The sequence below is a fragment of the Halichoerus grypus genome, chromosome 13 (genome assembly GCF_964656455.1).
Source record: "Halichoerus grypus chromosome 13, mHalGry1.hap1.1, whole genome shotgun sequence".
Classification (NCBI taxonomy): domain Eukaryota; kingdom Metazoa; phylum Chordata; class Mammalia; order Carnivora; family Phocidae; genus Halichoerus; species Halichoerus grypus.
In genome coordinates, this window is record NC_135724.1 from 88,138,464 (window position 1) to 88,162,974 (window position 24,511).

Genomic DNA, 24,511 nt, shown 5'->3' on the forward strand with positions numbered 1-24,511 from the left:
TTTATGGATACCGAAATTGCAATTTCATACACTTCTCACGTGTCGTGAAGTAGTCTTCTTTTGATTTTTTTTTTTTTCAACCAGCCAAAATCCATTTCTAGCGTACTGCCCATACAAAATCTGGTGGCTGGCGATTTGGCCTGTGGGTTGTCGTTCACTGATGCCTGATACAGAAAAAGAACACACACACGCACACACACACACACACGCAAACACACACACAGGATAAAGCAAATATGTATGGCATAATGCCAACAGTTAGTGAATCTGGGTGAAGGGTATAGGGGGGTTCTTTGTATTCTTCTTAAAATTCTTCAGCAAGTTTGAAATTTTTTTTTTTTAAAGATTTTATTTATTTATTTGACACAGAGAGAGAGACAGCAAGAGCAGGAACACAAGCAGGGGGAGTGGGAGAGGGAGAAGCAGGCTTCCCGCTGAGCAGGGAGCCCGATGCGGGGCTCGATCTCAGGACCCTGAGATCATGAACTGAGCTGAAGGCAGTCGCTCAACCAACTGAGCCACCCAGGCGCCCCTGAAATTATTTAAAAATAAAAAGTTACATGAAAGACATGATTTTCCTCTCCAGGGACCCAGGAAGGAGAGAGTGAGGATGCTGTGCGAATTCAGGGGACCAAGCCTTCTCATCTCGGGGTCAGGGGAGACTTGCTCACAGTGTCCTTTGATGTTGTTCCTAATTGTTATCTGTTCACTTCATTGCCTTCACTTCTTTATTTTCTGGCTTGACTGTCAAATCTAGAGACCCTGCTTGGCAGCTATGAGCATTTAGGCTCTGGTCTCACCCTTTGACCATCCCCTTTTTTTCCCCTCCCTCTGGTCAATACATTTCTCCACCACCTAAGAAAACAGACACTTTAAATCTGTTCATTGGATTATTTTTTTTTAATTTCATGGTCCCTGTCCCTCATATTGTTTCCTCCACATTGTTGGTGCTTGTCTTAGATTATCAGAACTCTAGAGGGAAGGGGCTGTTTCTGAGCATATGGTGTAATGTTCGGGGAGGTGTGCTGGGGCAGCGTGATCAAGAAGTTACTGTGTTCATCCTCCTTGCCTTGAGGTGAAGTCTCTTGTATTTCCCCAGGCCTTGTGGCCCTGAATGGTTATTTCCAGAGCCTGGGGTAGGGAGGGCTGGCTTTAAGGGAAGCGATGTGTCCTTTTCTTAGTTGACTTAGCAAGAACTCTTTTCATTGCCAGGATCAGAAACCCAACTCAAACTGGCCTAAGTGAAAAGGTATTTATTAATTCATATCACCAAGAGCATTACATTCAGACCTGGTTAGATCTAAGGGCTGAATTGATGCTGTGAGAATTCTATCTCGTACTGCATTGCAATTCTGTTTTCCTGTTAGGCTTCATTTGCTCAGCAGCCCCAGGTGCGCTTTCTACCAGATTAGCAAACCCAGAAGAAGGAGGGCATTTCTAAACCAGTACTTCTAAACCAGAGTCCCAGGGCTGACTCTCACTGGCCCAGTTTGAGCCATGTGTCTACCTCTGAATCAGTCAGTGGCTAGGGCATTGGAGGATACTCATTGGCCAGGTGTGGATCACATGACTGCTATTGGCATGGAGACTGTTAGCCCTACTCAAACCATCTGGACCAAGAAGAGGTTGACAAGAGGTGGCCTCTCAGAGGCATATTTGGTTGCTGTTGCTATTAGGAAGGATGGAACCTGGGTAGGAAAAAAACATTAGTTCCATACATAAGCGCCGTGCCATGCTGCCTTCCCGAATTCCAGCCTGGTTGTCTAAGCCACATCTTCAATAGTAGTAGTTGCATCATCTTAGCTGTCAGACTGACTTGCACAGTCACATCCAACTATGAAAAGCGACCCATTCACATTCTCCCATACACCCTGCTTGGGCTCCTCCATCCCTCAGGAAACCCACAGGATCTACAAGCAGAAGCTGGAGGAGCTGACCTCACTCCAGACTTTGTGTAGCAGCTCCATCAACAAGCAGAAGACGCGCCTGAAGGACTTGAAGCACACACTCCAGAGGTAGGCGAGGCTACAGCTCCCTGGGTTTTAAGGGACAGAAACCCAACTCAAAGCTGGCTTAAGCAGAGAATGGAAATTTTAATGGAAAAAAACCAGGAGTAGCTTCAGACATCACTGGATCCAGGGGTCAAAAGGTGTTTTTAGGAATCTGTTTATTTTTTTTTCCCCCCTTCTAAATTCTGCCGTCCTCTAGATTGGCTTCACCCTCAGGCTGACTGTCCCCTTCTGGTCACCGAGATGGCCACAAGCAGTGCCAGACAAATATCTTCCGGACTTACATCCTCCAGCCTTCCTTCCTATTGGTTTGGTTCCACTGACAGAATAACTTGTTTTTCAGTACAAGTTCTGGGTGTGATCCTAATTGGTGGGCATTGGTCACATGGTTATTTGTGAACCAATCACTGAGACTCTGGTTAGGCAAGACTAGGTCATATGCTTAGTTTTTGGACCTGGGGGATGGGACAGCCTTACTGGAACTATATGGAGGGGGAAAGAGGATGAGAGGTAGTTTCCCAGAGGAAAGTTGTTATAGGTCTTTGGTGTAGGTGGTAGGAAGTCTGGCATCCCCAGGGGGAAATACTTAAGCTCATGACTTTGTTCAGTTCTTGAGGCCAAGATCATAAGTTCACCTCCCAGTCCTCATGTCTTCGTGGTTTGGAAAGTGCTCTCATCCCCTATAGGTAGAAGGAGTCCAGTGGATGCTGTGACCCCAGGCAGGCAAGGAGACCGAGGCTCTGAGTGGCTTATCCCAGTTGACTTAGCTAAGTCTCCATACCATAGTGTGTAACTCCTGGTCAATTCTTCCCTTCCCTTGTGGACAATTTTTGCAAACGTTACTGATTATATCCCTAACCTTGGCTGACCATTTTGGAAATGGAGGTCCATTAGTCATGGGGTAAGAGTATGGATGGTTCCATGTAATGACATCGCCACTCTTGGAAAAACACATCTTACTGATGGTAAGACTCAACAGTCTTTATCAGTCTAGGATTTTTCAACCCTGGCACTGTTGATAATTCTGCTGCAGGGTCTGTCCTGTGCATTCTAGGATGTTTAGCAGCATCCCTGGCCTCTATCCCCTAGATGCCAGTAGGACCTTCCACCCTGTTTGACAAATAAAATGTTCCTAGATGTTGCCAAGTGTCCCCAGTTGAGAACCATTGGGTTAGAAGGTTGACCCATAGAAGACACACCTACTATTCTGAGAGGGTGTCCACTGGCTTGTTTTTCTAGTTTTGAGAGTTAAATATCACCAAGGAAAAACAGACAGTGATCAGTTGGCTGCTAATACTTTTAAAGCACTTTCCTGTCTGCCCTTCTAGTAATCTTCAGTCTCTTCTTTTAGAAGAGTAAGAAGCATGGTGTTGCCTGTAGAAGTCCATTGAGCTCATACTGTGTATCAAGGATCATTCTAAATGTAACACATTTGAACAGTCTAAATGTGTTACATTTAGTGTACTCACTTAATCCTCACAACAGTATTGTCCGTGAGGTAGGCCTGATGCTACCCCTGTTTTTCAGGTATGGAAAATAAGGCAAAGTGGTGGAAGGACTTTCCCAAGGTCACAAGGCTAGCAGGGACCCAGTGTCAAACCCACAGGGTGCAGAGGGAGAATTGAGGTTGTAAGAAGCCTTGAGCTAGAAAGTTGGGAGGGCAGTGCCCCGAGCTCCCAGATTCTTCCTCCAGTCTGAGTAACACCCCTGCTTCTCCTATGCTCGCACCTCTGACCAAACAGGTACAAGAACCATGCCAGTCGGGAGGAGGCAGAGCTCATTCAGCAGATGAGCGCCAACATCAAGGAGCGGCAGAACATCTTCTTCGACATGGAGGCCTACCTGCCCAAGAAGAATGGGTAGGAGCTGGAAACTTAGCGCACCCCTGCTGCAGGCAGACGCCCAGGCTTGAGGTTGAGGGGAAAGGAGGGAAGCAAGGGCAGGAAAGAGGAGGCTTCCTCATACGTTCCTCCATGGAACAGGAGGGGATCTCAGCGTGACCTTCCTGGGAGGGCTTGTGTGAGGAACCAGATACAAGATCTGGTTTCCAGCACCTGCCGCATGCCTGGTGCCACCCGAGGTTAAGAGGAAAGATGTTTTCTCCCAAAGAACAAACATTGATTTATTTTATTTTTATTTTAAATTCCAGTGTAGTTAACAGACAGTATTGTATTAGTTTCAGGTGTACAGTAGGGTGATTCAACACCTCCGTACATCACCCAGTGCTCATCACAACAAAGCCCTCCTTCATCCCCATCACCTAGCTCACCTGTCCCTTCACCCCCTCCCCTCTGGTAACCATGAGTTTGTTCTCTGTAGTTAAGAGTCTGTTTCTTGGTTTCTCTCTCTGTCTCTCTTTTGTTTTCCTTTGAGAACAAACATTTATTGAGTGCCTGCTGTATGCCTAGCATTGTGCTGGGGGCTCTTGAATTGTCTACAGCTTGGTGAGTCAGACCCAGGTGTCCAAATTCTACAAGGTTCAAAGCCATTAGGGGGTGTTTTGCTCAGGTGGCTCAGCCCAGGTTTGGATGTGAACACTCTGACTCCAGAGCTTGTGTTCTTTCTGTCTTCCTCCTTTGAAGAAGTCCCATTTCCTCCCTCAGGTGACATCCCTGCCACCTGTTCCAGAGCGAGATCGGACGGTGTTGTATCGAAACCTGAGGCGGGCTGCTAAGTGCTCCCATCACTTCCCTGTGGCCCTTTCTCCTGGTTTGGCCTAGTGCTGAGTCAGAGCCCCCGTCAGGCCCTTTTACACTTGAAGCCATTCCTCTTGGCTTCTCCTCTTTTGCCATATTTGGTGAAAAACTCCCTGAGTTGGGTGATGATAATTTTCCATAGAATGAAACCGCATGACCCTTTTTTACAGTGTGGCTCAGATCCGCTTTCCCAGCTCCAGCCTCCCGAGTCCTCCGTGCATTTTACATCGGTTGGCAATCTTTGGGTTACAAGTGACAGAAAACCCAACTCAAAGTGCTTACAAAAAATAGGCGATTTATTGGCTCATGTAACTTAAAGGTGCAGATGTTGCTGTGGGTCTGGCTGGATCCTGCTGCTCAAATGATACTGTTAGGCTCGGTCTCTCAGTGAGCTTTCCTTTTACTTCCTTGGCCACTTGTGTCTTGTTCTTAGGGAGACTTTCTCTACAAGCTGGCCCCGGGAGCTCTGGGTTTGCCTTCTGCCGGCTTAACAATTCCAGTAGAGAAAGCCTCTTTGTTTCTTAGTAGTTCTGGGAGAAGTTCCCAGGACTGAGGCTCATTGGCCTGTGACCAGTGTGTCACATGACCATTATTGACCCAATCAGGAGGATGCAGTGCTTTGATTGGCTAAGCCTGGGTCATGTGCCTTACCCTAGGACCTGAGTGAGGGGAAAAGAGATTCTCTGAAGGAAAATGGCGCTGCTCTTTCAGGAAGTGGGGGCTGTATGGCTAGCCGAAAAAAAATAGGTAATTCTTTTTACACCTCTACTCCAGTTACACCAGACCAGAAATGCCCCTAGAATTTATTCAGAGCTAGAAAGAAGACTTTTTTATTTGCTTTTCTCCTCTCAACCTTGTACTCATCCTTCAAAGCCCAGTTCAAATGTTAGCAACTCGGTGAAGCCTTTCCAAAACCCCTCTCCCTCTGTGGAATTAAACCCTTCCTCCCCGAGATTTCATAACCCTTTACTTGCACCTTTGTTAGTGATGTTAGAGTACAGGCTATTGTAACAAAAGCCCAACAATACAGGGGCTCAGACAAGGGGGCGGTTTCTCTTCTCATACATAGCAGTCCAGAGGTGAGTGAACCAAGAGCGGAGGGCTCATGGGGTCATCTAGGGACTCAGGGTCCTTCCAACTCCAACTCGTTGCTTCACCACCCTTCAGGGAGTTGTCCTCCTCTGCATGGCCAAAGCTGGCTCGTACTGTCACATGGGCCGGAAGTGGAGGGCAAGCAGATACCTTTTTACCAAAAAAAAAAAAAAAAAAAAAGTGCCATTTCCCGGTGAAGCCAAAAACACACATATTCTATAATCCAGAAATTCCACTCCTGTCTGTCTGTGTAGCCAATGGAAATGAGTGCTTCTGCCCTCCCACAGACATGTGTAAGAATGTGGACAGCAAAGAATCCAGACTCCAAAGGCCCCATGTTGCATGAGTCTTTTTGTATGAAATGTCCAGAATAGGCAAATCCATAGATGTAGAGTAGATTAGTGGTTGACAGGTGCTGGGGGGAGGGGGGAAAGGGAGTGACTGCTGATGGGTATGTGCTTTATTTTGAGACGATGAAAATGTTCTAGAGTTAAGTAATGCTTGTACAACGTTGTGAATATACTGGAAACCATGAAGTTGGACACTCGAAAAGGGTGATGTTATGGGGGCGCCTGGCTGGCTCAGTCGGAAGAGCATGTGACTTTTGATCCCAGGGTCGTTAGTTCGAACCCCACGTGGGGTGTAGAGATCACTTAAATAAATAAATAAAACTTTAAAAAAAAAAAGGGTGATGTTATGGTATGTGAATTACATCTCAGTTAAAAAAAAGAGTGTTCACAGCAGAAAGAAGCCAGGCACAAAATATACTGTTAGGTATACCTGTAAATATATTGAAGGTTTTACTTCAGTTTCAAAAAGAACCCTTTTTAAATTGACCTAGAGATTGTACACATGCCTTCACCTCATTGGCTGGAATTTAGTCACATGCTCACATTAGCTGCAAGGGAGCCTGGGAAATATGGTCTCTAAGCCAGCTAAAATGGGGGGAAATGGGTTAGTCATGACTGTCATGTGTCACATTGTCGCATTCTCTAGTTAGTCATTATTCTCCATGTGAGAATTTTACTGCTGAGTTTAGCACCCTGTTTTCTAACATCAGTGCTCAGTGCATGCTTATTGTTTGAATGTTTTTGGTTGGGGCCCACTCCAGGGCTGGTAAGGAACGAGTCAGCCCTCACAGATACTTTCCTTCCAGGCTCTACTTAAATCTGGTCCTTGGCAATGTGAATGTGACCCTTCTCAGCAACCAGGCCAAGTAAGTATCTCTGACCCCCACCTGGCTTTAGGGAATCCAGGCATCTTGCTCTTCCAACTCAGGAGAAATGAACCTAGCTAGAATTTTTGCATAAATAAAACAAATTAAGAGTTGGGGCTCTGGCTCTTGGTCTTTCTGACACGCTTCTTCTCAGTGGGGAGGCCACCCTGGGAACATGCAGTCAGTACGTTGGGGGAACAGAACTGCCACTTTCCCATGAGAAACAGCCCCTGCTCCATTCCACTGCTTAGCACGCACAGTTCTTCCGGGAAGTGGGCAGTACTGTCCACCTGAAATCAGTCCCAGGGGCAGTAGAGCATGGTGTTTCTGCTGCAGTAGCTGGTTAGGGAGGAACACTTCTCCACCCCCTGCGCATCCCCATCACCAGCCCAGAGACCTACACCAGGAGCCCAGGGACGTGGGAAGCTTTGCACATCGGTCCTCTTTCTCTAATTGATCATCACCATTAATTCAAGGCCAGAGCTTTCCTTTAGTGGGATCAGAAGGTTCTTGTGGGCAGCGGCTGGTGGTAGGTGACAGTTCTGATGGGGCTGACGATTCTGTCCCCAGATGGGATATAGTTATATTACTATAACTATAGTAATAGTTATGTGACCTTTCCTGGGGGTGTCTGTCCCTGCAGATTTGCTTACAAGGATGAGTATGAGAAGTTCAAGCTCTACCTGACCATCATCCTGCTCCTGGGCGCTGTGGCGTGTCGATTTGTCCTTCACTACAGGTAACAGGAAGTGTGGTGGTGTGTGTCGGCATGGGGAGGGGGGTCCTCTTCTGCCTCTGCGATGTTTGGTAGGTTGTAGGTAGAGAAGAGCCTTTTCCCATGCGAAATAGCAGTCCTGTCCACTCGACATCCATCCAGCAGATATCTACTGAACAGCTACTGGAGAGACCTCATAACTAGTAGTTAGGAAAGAGCCCAGTGGCACACCCACACAATAGAATATTATTCCAATAATAAATAGGGATAAAGCAGTGACACACGCTACAACATGGATTCTGAAAACATTATGTTCGGTGAAAGAAGTTAGTCACAAAAGGTCACATATTGTGTGATTCTACTTATACGAAATGTCCAGAACAGGCAACTCTGTAGGGACAGAAAGCAGATTAGTGGTCAGGAGCTGGGTGGAGGGGAGGTGGGGCTGGGTCCTGTTGATGGGGATGGGGTTTCTTTTGGAGTGAGGAGAATGTTCCAGAATTAGATAGAGGTGATGAATGTACAGCTCTGTGAATATACTAAAAAGTAATGAGTTATACTCTTTAAAAGGGTGAATTTTCTGGTATGTGAATTATATATCAATTATAAAAAGAGAAAGAAAGAGAAAGCAAGAAAAAAAGGAAAGGAAGAAGGGAAGGAAGAAAAGAAAGAAAGATCACAGACTGCCTGGGTTTGAATCCTGGCTTTGGGACTAACTGGCTGTTACCATGAGCATGTTCCCTCAGGGAGCCTCAGTCTCTCCATCTGTAAAATGAGGGTGACACCAGGCTTTGCTAACAGTGCGTGTGGAGGGCTCTGCCCGGCGCCTGGCACCAGCTTCAGCCCCTGCTTTTGGAGCAAGAGGAGGCCACGCGGCTCTGAGAGGCTGAGGCCAGTGGGCTCAGGCTGCCTTGCCTCAGGGGGTTTCGTTTCCCCGCCTGGCACTGGGTTTTGGGCCCTGAGGGGAGGCAGCCGAGTACAGCTTGGGCATTTGGCCGGTGTGTCAGGGGTTTATCTCCTGGCAAGTGTTTGGCTGGGAGTCCAGTTTCTGGTCTGGCCACTCGAATGTCCAGACAGAGAAAGGCCCTTTCAGGTCCTGGGCCCGTGCCTGCCTGCTGCCTCGGGCCTGGCCTGTTTCCCCAGAGGGCAAAGCCTGCACACTGCCTGCTCACATGCCTCTCTGGAAGGGATAGACGTTCTTGATGTGCAACCAGATTCCCTTGCGCTGGGACATCTTGGGCCCTCAGAGGGCAAACCTGTGGTGTGTTGTCAAGTTCTAAAGTTCAGCGAGGGCCTGGGTCTTTCAATTTCTCCCCATCCCTTTCTGTATTTATTTCCCGGGGCAGTTGTAACAAAGCACCACGAACTGGATGGCTTGGAACAACAGAAATCTGTTTTCTCACAGTTCTAGAGGCTAGAAGTCTGAAATCAAGGTGTTGGTGGGACCATACTCGCTCTGAAGGCCCTAGGGGAGGATCCGGCCTTGCTTCCCCCAGCCTCCAGGGTGTTCCTTGGTGTTCCTTGGCGTTCCTTGGCTTAAAGCTGTTTCCCTCCAGTCTCACTCAGCCTCCTGTGCCTTAATCTTGTCAGGTAGCCTCCTTCCGCGTGTGTCCCTGTGTTTCTCTCATGGCCTTCTTAGGAGGACACCAGTCTTGGGATTTAGGGCCCACCCTAACCTGGTATGACCTTATCTTAACTAATTAAATTTGCAAAGACCCTATTTTCAAATAAGGTCATATTCTGAGGTCCTGGGTGGACATGAATTTTGAGGGAACACTAGTATACCTTCTGTGGGTTAAAAATAGGACAGGGGAAGGGGGCTGGACGGGCAGCTCATCTCCGTTCTGCCTTCAGGGAAGTTTGCCCTGCTGTTTGACCTTGGGCAAATGGTCTAACCTCTCCCCACCTGGGTTTCTTCACACACAAAATGAGGATAACGAGAGCTACTTGGTAGGATGGCTCAGAGAACCAGATAGGTTCTATTTGCCGTGTTTAGAGTAGTGCCTGGCACGTAAGTGCCGTCTGAGCGTGAGCAGTTGTGATTGCTGCCACCATTTTGGGCTGGGCAGGCTGGAAGAGACCACAGCTTAATATCCAGTGCATCCACGGAGCAGGATTCTCTTTCCTTACTCTTGCCCCCTTGGCATGGTTTCCTTGCTGGGTGCCCCACCGAAAGGCCCTTCTCTGGTGCCTGTAAGTCTGGAGCTGGGCATGGCCAATGTCCGTGAGAACCAAGCGTTCTAGGTCCAGCTCTGCCACTCACAGATTGTGTGACCTTGAGTAGAGCCCTTGCTCTCTCCATGTCTGCTTCCTCATCTTCCCCATGGCCAGAAGACATCTGCCCATGCTGCCTGGTGCTCGGGAAGCTTCGGTGAGACTGCTGGAGAGTGTGATGCCTCTTTCTTCTGCGTTCAGGCCAGGAGGCTGTGTCTAGTTAGGATTGTCCTCTATCAGGATTGGGTTTTGAAGCTGCAGGGAAAGGGGGGTTGGAGTTAAGCTTAGGTTAGTTGGGCTTCGGTTTGGATCTCACTCCTGGGCAGCTCACTTCCCCTCTCTGGGCCTCAGTATCCTCATCTGTAAAATGGGAAGTTGTCCTGTCTTGGTGTGTGTTCCCCCAGAGGCAACCCCCAAGACAAGCATTTGAGTGCCCGCAGTTTCTTTGGGAGGTGATCCCAAGAAACATTGGTACGGGAATGGGAAGTGAGACAGGAGGGGCTCCCCTGTACGTATCCGGAGAACTGGGAGACAGCATGGAACATGCCTCAGTTACCCACTAGAGGGGCGAGGGAGCAAGGGTATTTATCTTCCAACTGCTGTTGGTCAGGGGAGCTGAGGACTGCTTCCAGAGGGCATAAATTCCCCTCCCTGCTGCCCTGCCTCTCGCACCAGCAGAATGAGCTCTGGAGGCCTGAGAACTCCAGGCATGCCAGGAATGGCGGGGTCTGGCTGTCGGGAGTTATGCAGACGGGCACAGATGTGGAAAGCACACCTGCCACAGGAAGCAATCCTGTAGGGTTGTTCCGAGGACTCAGAGAGATCGTCCACGTAAAATGCCTGCAGCATTGCAAGTTCCCAGTAATTAGAGCTGGCCTGGCACGGCCTGAGTCACGGTCCCTGAAGAGGTTCGTGTTCTAATGCCCAGAACCTGCGAATGTGTGGACTTCTTTGGCAAAACGCCTCTGCAGATAGATTAAGTGAAGGAACTTGAGAAGAGATCATCCTGGAGTTGGGAGGGTCAGAGTCAGAGAAGGAAACGTGATGCCACGAAACAAGGAATGCAGGCGCCTCTAGAAGCTGGAGCAGGTCAGCAAGTGGATTCTCCCCGAGAGCCTCCAGAAGGAACCCAGTCCCACTGGCCCATTTCAGCCTTCCGAGCTCCAGACTGTAAGAGAATAAATGCACGTTGCTTTCAGCCACTAAGTTTGTGGTCTGTTGTTCCAGCAGCAGGGAGCTCATACACCCCGGCAGAGACGGCTGAGGCCGGCGCCTCAAGCATGTCCCTAAAGTGCTGGGGCCATAAAACTTTCTTTTTCTTCCCCTCTTTACGGATAAGATGTCGGAAAGGACCAATGAAAAACATCCTGGTCACCACGACTCGCGACTGGGCCTGCCTCCCATCTGGAGGTGAGCTCAGAAGTCGGTGTCTGAGTGACCCTCTGCCCTGGGGAGGCCGTCCCCACCCCAGCACCCCATTCAAGTCAAGTAGGCCTTTGATTTCCTCAGAACTAAGCGTCTGAGACTCATTTCTCAGGCTTTGGATCCTCTGTGCTACTTGCCAGACTTCCAACAGGGAATGCAGGTAACCCTTCCTATGCCCCAGGTGCCTCCTGTGGGAAACTCAGCGGATGCTCGCAGCAGCTTACACGGGGGCTGTTATCACTCATCGCTCTCCCCATTTCAGCGCGGGAGGTGATCGCGTGGGAGAATCACTGACTTGCCCCTGGTCCCACAGCTGGGAAGAGGCAGAGCTGTGATCTGGACTCAGGCCCTGTGCTTCCAGTCTGTTCCTGGCCCTCCCAGGGCGATGGTTCCTGGCCCTCTGCAGGCGATGGTTCAAGAGGGCTTGGGGTTGAAAGTCTGTCATCTGTGACCACAAAACAGGGTCACACAGCCTAAAAGACAACCTTCTAACTTCGGCTCTTACTGTTCGAGTCACACCCTTCCATTTCCCTCCCAGGGTTATCATGGTTGTCCCAGTTCAGAGATGGAGACGGAGGAGATGGGGTGTTCTCCGTCCCCGGTGCAGACGGATAGCGCCCCGCACAGTGCTGAATGCATCTGTATGGCGCTGGGAAGTACAGAGGCGCTTCCCTTTGGGGGGAAGCTAGAGCCTCCATTAGAGTCCGCGGCAGGAGAGGCTTCCGAGGGGCTGTCTGTCGTAGGCTCTGTCCCGGGATCCTTCACCCAGCCATATTCAGGTAGGGGGTCAGCCTTCGAATCTCGGAGACAGCAAAGCTGAGGCCAGGGGGGTCTCTGACGAGGTCACACGCCGCATGTCTGCCAGCTTTCCGCTCTGACCAGAGTACAGCAACAGCTCTAGCCCCTCTGTCCTGTCCTAAGGCCTCTGTGCCCGGCTCTGGGCCGTGGGGACCATAGAGGAGCCGGGAGTTCTTCATTCAGCTTACAGACAATTTGGGCCATAAGAATTTTTTTGTAAGTGCAACAAAGTTTATAGATCTTTTAAGGGGTTGGAGGGAATTTGCACTTTGACACTGTGGACAGTTTAAAATACTCAGTTTTCTGCTTCAGGTCCTCCTGTTGCCCTTCCACCAAAAATGTCACATCAGACAGTAAGAATTTAGAAGGGAGAGAGGGTGTCATAGGCCGAGCGCTCAGGGAAGGGGGCGAAACCTCAGCTAGAGCCCTTAAAGGCAAGCAGGATTCTGGTAGAAAGGTGAGGAGGGGACAGGCAGACTAGGTGGCGGCCATGCTTCCTCTCTCTTCCCAGGAATCAGCGGTGTTCCCAAAGGCAGCCTGTGGGGGGCGGCCCTCATCCGTGTTTGCTGTTCTATTGTCCTGTGCTGTGGGTGGGAGAGCCGTCCCTGGTTCTCATGCGTGCGCTCCTCCCCGGGGCTGTTTCTTTCCACTAGGGTGACGGACGAAGTTTTTAACTTCCTGCTGGTGTGGTATTACTGCACCCTGACAATTCGGGAGAGTATTCTCATCAGCAATGGCTCAAGGTAATTGGGGGCCCAGCTTTGTGGGGGGGCGTTGGGGGAGCCAAAGGGAGATCAGTCATGGAAGGGGATGCAGATGAGGGCTGTCACCCTCAGCCTGTATTCCCTTCCTCCGTGGGGGGGGAGGGGTGTCCCTGACTGTTCAGAGCCAGGGAGGAGGAAAACTGTCACCTCCTGTGGTCAGTCTCCTGCTTACCAAAAACTCTAACTCAAATAGGTTTAACACAACAGGAAATTTGTTTTCTCCTATCAAAGAACAGGTCCGTTGGTGCTGACTTCAGGTCAGGCTTAATCCAGGTGCTTAGACAATGGCCCCAGGACCCACTTTCTCTCCACCCCTCACCTCTGCCTTCTACTGTGCTGTCTTCATTCTCAGGCTCCATGCAGAGGCACCCCAGAGCTCCTAACTTTATTTCTAGCATTCCCAGCAAAATATGGCACCTTGCTGTTTCCAAGAGTCTCACTGGGTCGCATTGGTACTTGCTGAATCATGTGCCTGTCTCTGAACCAATCACTGGCCAGAGAATGCACGGCTGTGATTGGTCGGGCTTGAGCCTCATGCCCGCCCCTACAGGCTGTCAGTAGAAGCCTAGGGGCTGAGTGTCAGGAGGGCAGTGGGTGGGTCCCCAGAGGAAAATTGGGATACTGTCATCAGAGGGATGAATGGATTCTGGTGACAAGAGTGGATGGTCCCCCACAGGGAGATGGGGAGGACGGAGGACATGTGGTGAGGGTCTTGGTTCAAACCTGCCCTGTTACTCCCGCAGTGCTGAGGAGGAAGACAGCCAGGCTGGGAGTGAGGGTTCCTGAGTTCTAGTCCCTCTGCTGTTCCTGCGCGGCTCTGGGGCCCTGGGCAACTGAAGTCCCCTCTCTGGGCTATTTCACAGTCCCCTGGGGGCGTGTGCCTCCGCGTTCCTGAGTGAATGGAGGCACAATTGGGGGTCCCCACCTCCGAGGGCCTGCAAATACGAGGAGCCCTGCTATTTTATCATTCTTCCTACGCCACCTGTCTCTGAGCTGAGAGTCTTGGGGCCCAGTTAAGACCACGATTTGCCACCTGCGGGACCCATTTTCCATAGGTCTGATTTCCTTTTTGGGGTAGCTGTTTCATCTCTGTGTACCATGCTTGTCCCTATTTTTCCCTGAAACGAAAGGTGATAACCTCCCAGCCCCTCCCTGCTTCCTCCTTCCTGGACGCTAGTAAGGAACTGTCATGAACTGTGTATTTAAGATTGGGGGCATCTGCAAACCCCTGAATAATTTGCCACCTTTTCACTTTTCTGCCCAGTGGTCTCTTATGGCAGATCCCTGCCCTGCCGGGCCTTAACCTGAAGGTAGAGCCCAGAGGTAAGGACCAGGGGCCCAGCGATTTTTAGGTATGCAGCCCCGTAGCATGCCCGTTAGAAAAGATCAGTGTTTCTCAAACAGCACTCATTCTTGACCTATCCTCGCCATTTTTGCCTTTTCCATGTATCATCTGGATGATAATTTTCACATTTTAAAAATCAACCTCTCCTTTTTTTTTAACTTAAGTAAATACTAGTTTATTTTAAAAGGAAATTTTATTTCATCACCGTACATGGAAAACCAGCATCAGTTGCAGGAAAGAGGAAATAGTATAAAAATATCCTTTTGTTTTCCTTGTATAAGTATTGAAGTCAGTTATTCTTGCTTCCGGGAGGCTCTGAGCCTGAGGCCTGCTATCTGTGTGTGTACGTGTGTGTAAAAAGGGAGATTAGCGGACCTTGAGAGGCATTAAAGAGACTCTTTCCTCGACTTAATCAGGAGAATAAAGAACTGAACCAATGACCTCTTGCCACATGGTTCAGTATCATCTGGTGTTACACTCGAGTGTCATCTAAAAGTTGGTGGTACGCACCCCATGCTTTGGGAAACACTGAAGTAGAAAATCTTACCAAATAAATAACATTCATAGTCTTTCTTAATTTTAGTGAATAGTATCTTTCTGCTTTTGGGTGTCGTTGGAGGGGAGCCAGGGTGGTAGGTAGTAGGGAAAGAGGGCCAGGGTAAGTGGCAAGGCCTCCTTGTTGTGAACTCTCTTCTGTTCCCATGGGCTTGCTGTCAGCCTTACAGTTTCATCCTTCTGATGGACTTATTAAGAGTCTTCAGAGGCATGCTACATCTCTAACAGTCACTAACACTTAGAGTTACTCTGGTCAGCTCTTTATCTAGTGTGACAAGCTGTGGATGGGGGGTGGGTGGGTTACCAGAGGGAAGGGAACAGGACTGAGTGGAGGTCCCTGCAAGTGTGGGGCATAGCAGGAAAGTGGGGAGGGGGACACAAGGGAGTAGAAGTGGGGTTCCAAAGCCAGGCTTCATTTGCCTAACACTTCAACTGGTATCTCAAGTTGAAATGAGATTTCATTTCACTGTTCCTCTGCGCCTATCTCCCTGCTCTGGCCTGGGGCGGGGGTTTGGATGTGGTGGGGGCTGGGGGCTGGAATGGGTGGTAGGCTTGGTGCTTTATCTTCTGGAATGAGTGGGAGCTGTAGCGCATTAGCTTAGTGCAATAAGCAAATCAAGTTCCCTTGCAAATCCTGCAAATGAGGGAAACTACCTGATAGGAGTAAACATGAAGGGGGAACAAGGCATACCTTGTCTAACTGCACTACGAAGATACTGTGTTGTTTTTTTTTTTTTTTTACAAATTGAAGGTCTCTGACAACCTTGTGTCGCGCAGGTCTATTGGCGCCATTTTCCCAACAGCATGTGCTCATTTTGTGTCTCTGTCACATTTTGGTAATTCTTGCAGTATTTCAAACTTCTTCATTATTATATTTGTTATAGTGGTCTGTGATCAGTGATTACAATTTGCTGAAAGCTCAGATGATGGTTAGCATTTTTTGGGCACTATATATATATATATTTTTTAAAGATTTTATTTATTTAACAGAAACAGCGAGAGAGGGAACACAAGCAGGGGGAGTGGGAGAGGAAGAAGCAGGCTTAACGACTGAGCCACCCAGGCGCCCCGTTTAGCACTATATTTTTAAATTAAGGTATAAGCGTTGTTTTTCTAGAACTGCTATCTCATACTTATAACTTTAGAGGCACTGGAAAACCAAAAACTTCATTCGACTTGCTTTATTGCGACATTCGCTTTATTGCAGTGCCCTGAAAGTGAACCCACAGTATCTCTGAAGTATGGCTGTATATCAACGATGGTTCAAGGAGGTGAAAAGGGCTCACACAGGGGCACCTGGGTGGCTCAGTCATTAAGCGTCTGCCTTCGGCTCAGGTCATGATCCCAGGGTCCTGGGATCGAGCCCCGCGTCGGGCTCCCTGCTCTGTGGGAAGCCTGCTTCTCCCTCTCCCACTCCCCCTGCTTGTGTTCCCTCTCTCGCTGTGTCTCTCTGTCAAATAAATAAAATATTTAAAAAAAAGGGGGGGGCTCACACAATGCCAACAGTCCTCCTCCCTGATCTCTTACCCCCTGGAAGCACTGGCTTCCAGCAGCCTAGACTAGGATCAGGATCCCGCCAGCTCGATAGTCTCACAGGAAAGACGGCTTGCCTGCGCAGATCCAGTTTTTGTAATTTTGAGGCAGATTTCTGATTGGCTCGGCTGAGGTCACATGCTCGTCCCTGAGCCAATCAGTGTGGCTGGGGGATGCAGAGCCCTGATAGGCTGGCTCCGAGTCACGTGCCCAGTTATATCACTCCGCTTCCCACTCAGCCACCCAGATTGAGTGTGGGGATGATGAGGTGGTTCACCCGAAGAAAGGCCTGGCGTGCAACCAGAATGTGGGGGGTGGAGAGGGGGTGGGGTGATTGACAGAGAGGCAAAACAGCAGATGTCCTCTACAGTTAGTTCTGGGCCAGAATAAATAATGAATCAGGGATCGCGTTAGCTTTTCTGGCCAGCCAGCGCATGGGTGCCTGCTTCCAACTGGCTGTTATAGGGGACTTTGCTCGGATAAAGCCGTGTAGGGCTGTCCAGGAGGAAGGGAGCCTCAGTGTGGAAGCCATTCCCCCACCTGCCCACGTGACCCGGAACTCAAAGCCGGAGACAGCCTGTGGTTGCTGGTGCCTGAGTGGTACCCACATGCAAACGTGGCCAAGGTGTCCTGAAAGAAGGGCCGTGGTATCCTCGGCACGATTCCCAGATACCAGGCCACGCTAGTCCTACACTGTGGCTGTGTGTGCACCACTCTTCATTGCGTATCTCCTGCCTGCTCATTAAAATGCCCATAGGCCCTGCAAGCTTTATTTCCATGGCAAAACAGGCCCAAAGAGTGACCACTAATGGGTCCAAGTTTCTTTTGGGGTGATAAAAAATGTCCTAAAACTGATAGTGGTCATGGTTGTACAACTCTGCAAATATACTAAAAGCCGCTGATGTGTATACTTTAAATGGGGAAATTGTATGATATTTGAATTAAGTTACAGTAAAACGACTGCATAAACACATGTGCACAAAACCAGCCCAGCACCCTGCAGTGTGCAGATGGATGAGGGGGCTCGAGAACGCCATGCCAGGGAAGAAGCAATTTCTAGCCTTTCCTCGTGCCGCTGAGCTGTGCTTATTGGGGGCATCTGTCAGAGCTGGGCTCTGGGCACTATGAGCTGTGAAATGAAAAGCGGCTGCTCAGCCAGGCTTGCTGCACAGATCCCGCGTCTGGCTCTGGCCGCTCCCATGTGGGGAGGGGGCATTTCTCAGGGGGGCTTTGGGGAGTAGGACAGAGGAGCACTGCGTTTGCCAAAGCCCCAGGGCTTGTGTGTGGCTCTGCAGAGAACTTGGGGGAAGTGATTGCAGAGAGGCTTCTTGGGTGCTCTTCAAGCTGAAGGTCTGAGGATGGGGCTAACTGCCTCTTCTGTCAGAAAATTAGAGCCAGGGGTCCTTGTAGACATTGACAGGCAACCCAGGGACATGGGGAGGGGGAGACTGGGATCAGAGAAGTGGGTGGATGTCTTACCCTGTCCCTCCATGCTGGTGGCATCTAGACCAGCTGCTGCTTCATCAGCCACACCTCCTGGGCATCATTTTAGCATTTACTGAGTGCCTACTGTTTACCGGGTGCTGTTAGTGCTAGGAATAAAGAGCCACGTAAAGCCTTGTTCCTCACCATAACCCTTGAGGCATACACAGGCCATGCCGGAACCCCTAATTTATGTCCAGATTTATTGTGGGATTGCAAAGAGGAGAGATGAGTAAGATCCAGTCTCTGCTTGTGTAATGTCTGCATTCTGGTTGGAACCCACTTAGGACAATGCAAATTAAACCTCAACAACACACCGATTTTCACCTAATAAGACTGGCAGAAATTTTAAAACTTGGAATCCAGTGCTGGTGAGGGTTTGGGGAACCCAGTTTCTACTGCCCAGTCGTTGGGAGGAAGGAGCCCCACTGCTCCCAGGCTGTACTTGGTAAAGCAAATCGCTGCCACATTGTGTTCAGGTAACTGAGCTCCGAGACGGGGCTGGAGAAGGCCAGCAGAGGCCAGAGACAGACTCAAGGACTTTGAAGGGTAAAGGTTGGAGGGTCCAGCTTTCAGTGGAGGCTGGGACGTTGACACTGAGGAGGGGGTGACAACGAGGCTCCCTCCCCTGCAATGGAGTGACAGCCCTCAGTTGGGGGAGTACTGGGTTCTGAAACCAGGGTTCCCACAGCTTCTGGACTGGACACAGGAAGTCCAGGGCTGGGCAAGGGCCTGCTGTAGATGGAGGAACAGATGAGCCCGGGGGGTGTGGGCTCCCAGGGAGAAAGTGCATCTGGGATGCTGAGATGCTGTGTGGGCAGTCTGGCATTTCTCTGTGTCTGTGTGGGGTAACGGAGGTAGCTGCAGCTCTGGGTGAGCATGAGTGTGTGTGTGTGCGTGCTGTGTTTATTCAACACACTTATTGAGCACCTGCTTCGAGCCAGGTGTCACAGATAACATCGATGAAGAACACAGACAAGATCCCTGCTCTCCTGATGTTTACGTGTGAGCGGGGAAGAGGGTTCAGAGAACAAAGGAAGGGGAAGAAATGAATAATTTCAGATAGTGGTAAGCGCCATGAAGAAAATAAAACAGTAGTGTGACTCAGAGTGGGGCTGCCTGACTGTTTTAGATAAAGTAGCCGCAGAAGGCCTTTTGGAGGAGGTGACAGTTGGTCCAAAACTTGAATTTGGACCACGAGCCAGGCAGGCCAAGTTCTCGGAGCAGAGAGAACAGCAAGTCCAAAGGCCCCGCTGGTCTGCGTGGGCTGCCATGACAAAATACCACAGGCTCGGGGGCTGGAACAATAGAAATCTATTTTCTCACGGTTCTGGAGGCTGGAAGTCCAAAATCAAGGTGCCAGCCCCACTGGTTTCTCCTGAGGCCTCTCCTTGGCCTGCAGATGCCACCGGATCTTCATGGGGCCTTTTTTCTTATGACCTCATTTAACCTTACTTACCTCTTTAAAGTTCCTATCTCCAAATACAGTCACATTCTAAGGTACTAGCCCTAAGGGGTTAGGACTACAACATAGGAATTTGGGGGGCACACAGTTCAGCCCATAACAGGCCCTGAGGTAGCAATGGGCTTGGCAGGTTCAAGGCGAGGACAGGGTGACAGGGCTTCAAGTTGGGGTGCGGTGAGGGATGTGCTTTTAGGGTAGCAGGAAGCCCCTGGAGGCCCGTGTGCCTCTGTGGGCCTCACGGCTAATCTGTGGGTGGTTTATGTGTGATTGTGCGTCTCTGGAGGACAGAGGAAAGGGCGAAATCATGGCTTGGGTCTATGTCATGGCTGTTTTGGGGCCACAGAGTAGCCCATGCATACATAGTCTGGGAAGCAAGAACCACCCGTTTCCCTCCCCACCTGAGCTCCCTTTCCTTCTCTTCTCTCCAAGAATTAAAGGCTGGTGGGTGTCTCACCACTATGTGTCCACGTTCCTCTCTGGAGTGATGCTGACCTGGTGAGTGTCTCATGGGGGCCCGTGAATGGGGAGCTGGCCGTGGGCGAGGGGGTGCCCTCGAGGCTCCTGGCCTGGGCTGACATTTGGGCCAAGAAGAAAAGGGTGAGCTTACAGCCAGGCCGCAGGGATTTCCCCCAAGCCAGCTGGGAGGTTTCTGGGGATGTCCCATTGGCCTACCGGCTGGGACAGTGGTGACAGAGAGCAATGGACAGAAAGAGTACAGGGATGAGGCTCCAAAGGAGACAGACGGAGAGAGTGGGTATCAGCAAGAATTTAGGCTTCAGAATGATGATTACAGGCCCCCCTGCTTCTAGGATGGGCTTAAAGAAATGAAAGTAACTGGTCCAGCCCCAGGGACACTTGTGCTAAAGAAGGGCAGAAATCAGGGACCTCCATTTCATTTTAAAAGCTTTTCTTCTCGGGGTGCCTGGCTGGCTCACTCCATGGAGCATGCAACTCTTGATCTCGGGGTCGTGAGTTTGAGGCCCACTTTGGGTGTAGAGATTACTTAAATAATTTTTTTTTTTTTTTAATTAAAAGCTTTTCTTCTCTCTTGGCTGGAATGGAGAGGGGCAGGGATGAATGTTTGATTTCACAGCACACTTCACTTTTACTTTTCCCCACTTCTCTGCAGGCCCAACGGACTAATTTATCAGAAGTTTCGTAATCAGTTTTTAGCGTTTTCCATTTTTCAGAGTGAGTGCCTCTTGCCTCAATTCGGGGGAGGGGGCACGTTTCCCTGGGCTTTCACTGATGGAGGCCCCTGTCATCCCTCCTCCCTTGTGAGGGGTGTGTCTAGTGTGGAAGGGAGCTTGGGGCAGGGGAGGGTCCCAGAAATCCAGCAAAGAGCTGCCTGCCCCCAGATCACCGCCCAGTCCTGGGGGAGGGGCAGCCTGATCACCCCCACCCCCAGGAGCCCCCATCACTGCCTTTTCTTTCCCATGTCACAGCTGGGGACCAATGGTGACTTTTGGGAACTGAGTAGTGTTGGGGGCACTACCTCAAAATGGAAATAGAGCATATGTTCTTTTTCTCATTTAAGAATAGCTCTGGATTTGGGGCGCCTGGGTGGCTCAGTTGGTTAAGCGACTGCCTTCGGCTCAGGTCATGATCCTGGAGTCCCAGGATCGAGTCCCGCATCGGGCTCCCTGCTCGGCAGGGAGTCTGCTTCTCCCTCTGACCCTCCTCCCTCTCATGCTCTCTGTCTCTCATTCTCTCTCTCTCAAATAAATAAATAAAATCTTTAAAAAAAAAAAAAAAAAGAATAGCTCTGGATTGGGGCTCTTGACTGGCTTAGTCGGTAGAGCGAGCAACTCTTGATCTTGGGGTTGTAAGTTCAAGCCCCACGTTGGGTGTAGAGGTTGCTTAAAAATAAAATCTTAAAAAATAAAAATAATAATAATAATAGCTCTGGATTTATATACCGTGGACTGGTCCTAGGGGTCCCCTCTGAGAAGGGGGAGCTTGGATAGTTGGGGATAGGGACAGAGAGAGAGTTTTTTTTACCAAGTACTTGTTTGTTCCCTTTGAATTTTGTGTGCATATCACTGATTCAAAAAATACAATTTTTAAATAAAACCCTGCCAACAAATACAAATCTCTAATGCCAAGAATGAAAATTATATATAATCTCACCCTTAGGAGTGATCACTGTTAATAGATCTATGTCCTTTCAGTTTGATTCATATATACGTATATACTGCATTATGTAGTCTATAAATATGGGATCACTTTGTACAAACAGCTTTGCTTACAATCTGTTTATTTTATTTTATTTTTTTTTTTTAAGATTTTATTTATTTATTTGACAGAGAGAGACACAGCGAGAGAGGGAACACAAGCAGGGGGAGTGGGAGAGGGAGAAGCAGGCTTCCCGCTGAGCAGGGAGCCCGATGTGGGACTCGATCCCAGGACCCTGGGATCATGACCTGAGCTGAAGGCAGTCGCTTAACCAACTGAGCCACCCAGGCGCCCCGACAATCTGTTTATTTTTCTTTTAACAATAATGATGGGTATTTTTCTATGTCAATACACAGAATTCTACCTGCTCATTTTTAGTAACTACTAAGTATCCCATTGTATGAAAGTGTCTCTTGCTGTCTTGGCATTACACACAGCTCCCCGCATGGTGCCACCATCCCAGCAAGCATCTGCTCTAGAAGTTTCTAATCTCATTGGTGTTTAGTTGGGTCTTCAGATAACCTACTCTCGTTGTATTCTGGATAAGGGATAAAGTGGGTTCAGGCTGAAGAGAGTGTGTGTGTGTGTGTGTGTGTGTGTGTGTGTGTTGGGGTGAGAGAGGGTTGCCCTGTGGGCCGTGAAGACCCCTGGGTCTGCGCAGGGGTGGCGCCCTGTCCTCCAGGCCCTGAGCCAGGTGCTGCGCTCCCCCTGCAGGCTGTGTCCAGTTCCTGCAATATTATTACCAGAGGGGCTGCCTCTACAGACTTCGTGCCCTGGGGGAGAGGAATCACCTGGACCTCACCGTGGGTGAGTAACCCAGCCTGGGGAGGGGAGGGGAGGTGGGGGACAAGTACCGGCCCCTCCCTGCTCCCCCAGACCTCACTGCTAACTCCCTACACTGGGAGCATGAGCCAGTAAGAACATAACGAGACCTACCACACACAAAGCCAGGGCTGCAGGCCTCTACCTAAGTTGCTTTTCATAATTCATCGTGGATTCTGTTTCAGCCGACAAGCTTGAGGCCAGCTGTGAGCCAGGCTTCGATGCTGGCTTCTGTCTTATCCTTTTTAAATGTCTATTTTTTTTTGGTCTGTGTTTTATAATACACATAATTATATATGCATAAATATATATGCATGTTGTTATGCATGTATAACTTAATGTATATAATATGCCTACATATAGGGGCGCTGGGGTGGCTCAATCTGTTAAGCATCTGACTCTTGATCTCAGCTCAGTTCTTGATCTTAGGGTCATGAGTTCAAGCCCCAAGTTGGGCTCTATGCTGGGCGTGGAGCCTACTTAAAAAAAAAAAATAATATGGCTACATATAAATATGTATAGATACATACATGTATATACATTGGGAATGTGTGCTTAACTATTTTTAATTTATATATATGTATACATATATATATATATTTTTTTTTTTTTAGAGAGAGCAAGAGAACGTGGTGGGGAGGGTCACAGGGAGAGAGAGAAAATCTTTTTTTTTTAAAGATTTTATTTCTTTTACTTGACAGAGACACAGAGAGAGAGGGAACACAAGCAGGGGGGAGTGGGAGAGGGAGAAGCAGGCTTCCTGAGGAGTAGGGGGCCCGATGCGGGGCTCGATCCCAGGACCCTGAGATCATGACCTGAGCCGAAGGCAGACGCTTAACGACTGAGCCACCCAGGCGCCCCAAGGAGAGAGAAAATCTTGAGCAGGCTGCGCGCTCAGCTTGGAGCCCGACTTGGGGCTCAATCTCAAGACCCTGAGATCATGACCTGAGCCGAAATCAAGAGTCGGACACTTAACCGACTAAGCCACCCAAGCACCCCTGTGCTTAACTTTTTTTAACTCATGGGTCAAGCGCCCAGTCAGAAGAGCTTGGAGAGCTCTTGTCTCAACTTTCACAGGAAACTAATAAAATTCTGCCATCTTTTGAGATGGTCATTTCTACTGAATTACTCTGCAAAGTAGGCCCTACTTTGTCAAGACTCAATTGAAGTGATACGTGCAAAAGTCCATTATAAAAAGCACAATTCCATGCAAATTAAAGACATTATTAACAACCAGAGCCTGGCACGTCAGCTTTCTGTAACTGTTGTCAAGCCCTATGAGTTCGTGGTGACTTGAGGCGGGAGAGCAGTCAGGGCCCGTGACAGGTGTTGTGCGTGCTCTCTGGGTGATCTTCAGAGTTGAGTGCTCACCCACTGATGATAGGTGAGGCTGTCCCCCCTGCCCCATGTGGCTAATCTCGGGGGACTGGCATGGCTAGGCAGTGGGCGCTTGGTGGGGCGGTGGGGGCACCTGAACCCCCTCCCACCGGCCCTTTGCTTCCTCCTTCTCTCCACAGAAGGATTCCAGTCCTGGATGTGGCGGGGCCTCACCTTCCTCCTGCCTTTCCTGTTCTGTGGTCATGTGAGTCCCCTGGAGTTTGTGGGGATCCCCTGTTCTGGGCTCACCCCTGGGAACAAAAGGTCTTCAGGCCTATCCTCATTCACCAGCCATCCCTGAGCTGGGCCCCACGGGGTCCTGGGGCAGAGACGGCCCCTGGGCCCTGGGACACCAAAGGCAGGAGCCGGAAGTGGCCCGTAGCACCAGCATGCTGAACCCCAGATCTTCAGGCTGCTCTGGCCTAGGGTGCCCCAGTTTCATTTTGGGGGGCTCTCAGTGTCTTAGGACAGTGGATACCAGAAGCTGGGGGGCCTGGTCCACTCCCGGGGCTTCCTCACATGGGTCTCCAGGGGAATCAGTTGGGGTAAGTTGGTGCCTGCCTCCCCTCTTTCCAGTTCTGGCAGCTCTACAATGCCATCACGTTGTTTGAGTTCTCCAGCCACGAGGAATGCAGAGAATGGCAGGTATGGTGGGGTGTGTGTGTGTGTGTGTGTGTGTGTGTGTGCGCGCGCGCAGGCGTGTGCATGTGCCTGTGGTGTGGGCGGGTGTGTGTGTGTGCGCGCGCTCACGCAGGCGTGTGCATGTGCCTGTGGTGCGGGCGGGGGTGGTGGTGGTGTGTGTGTGCGTGCGCGCGCACGTGCACGCAG

General features: G+C 49.8%; 1 protein-coding gene across 1 annotated transcript in view; it reads left to right on the forward strand.

Moving 5' to 3' along the window:
* TMEM120B (transmembrane protein 120B) overlaps positions 1-24,511 on the forward strand; it is a 45,017-nt gene that overhangs the window by 16,484 nt on the left and 4,022 nt on the right. Inside the window, exons 2-11 of the mRNA XM_036085070.2 lie at positions 1,897-2,015; positions 3,752-3,868; positions 6,954-7,013; positions 7,657-7,752; positions 12,819-12,908; positions 19,739-19,804; positions 20,439-20,500; positions 22,199-22,291; positions 23,824-23,888; positions 24,260-24,328. Coding sequence (XP_035940963.1) covers positions 1,897-2,015; positions 3,752-3,868; positions 6,954-7,013; positions 7,657-7,752; positions 12,819-12,908; positions 19,739-19,804; positions 20,439-20,500; positions 22,199-22,291; positions 23,824-23,888; positions 24,260-24,328 — 837 coding nt within the window. The remainder of the gene's footprint in view (positions 1-1,896; positions 2,016-3,751; positions 3,869-6,953; positions 7,014-7,656; positions 7,753-12,818; positions 12,909-19,738; positions 19,805-20,438; positions 20,501-22,198; positions 22,292-23,823; positions 23,889-24,259; positions 24,329-24,511) is intronic.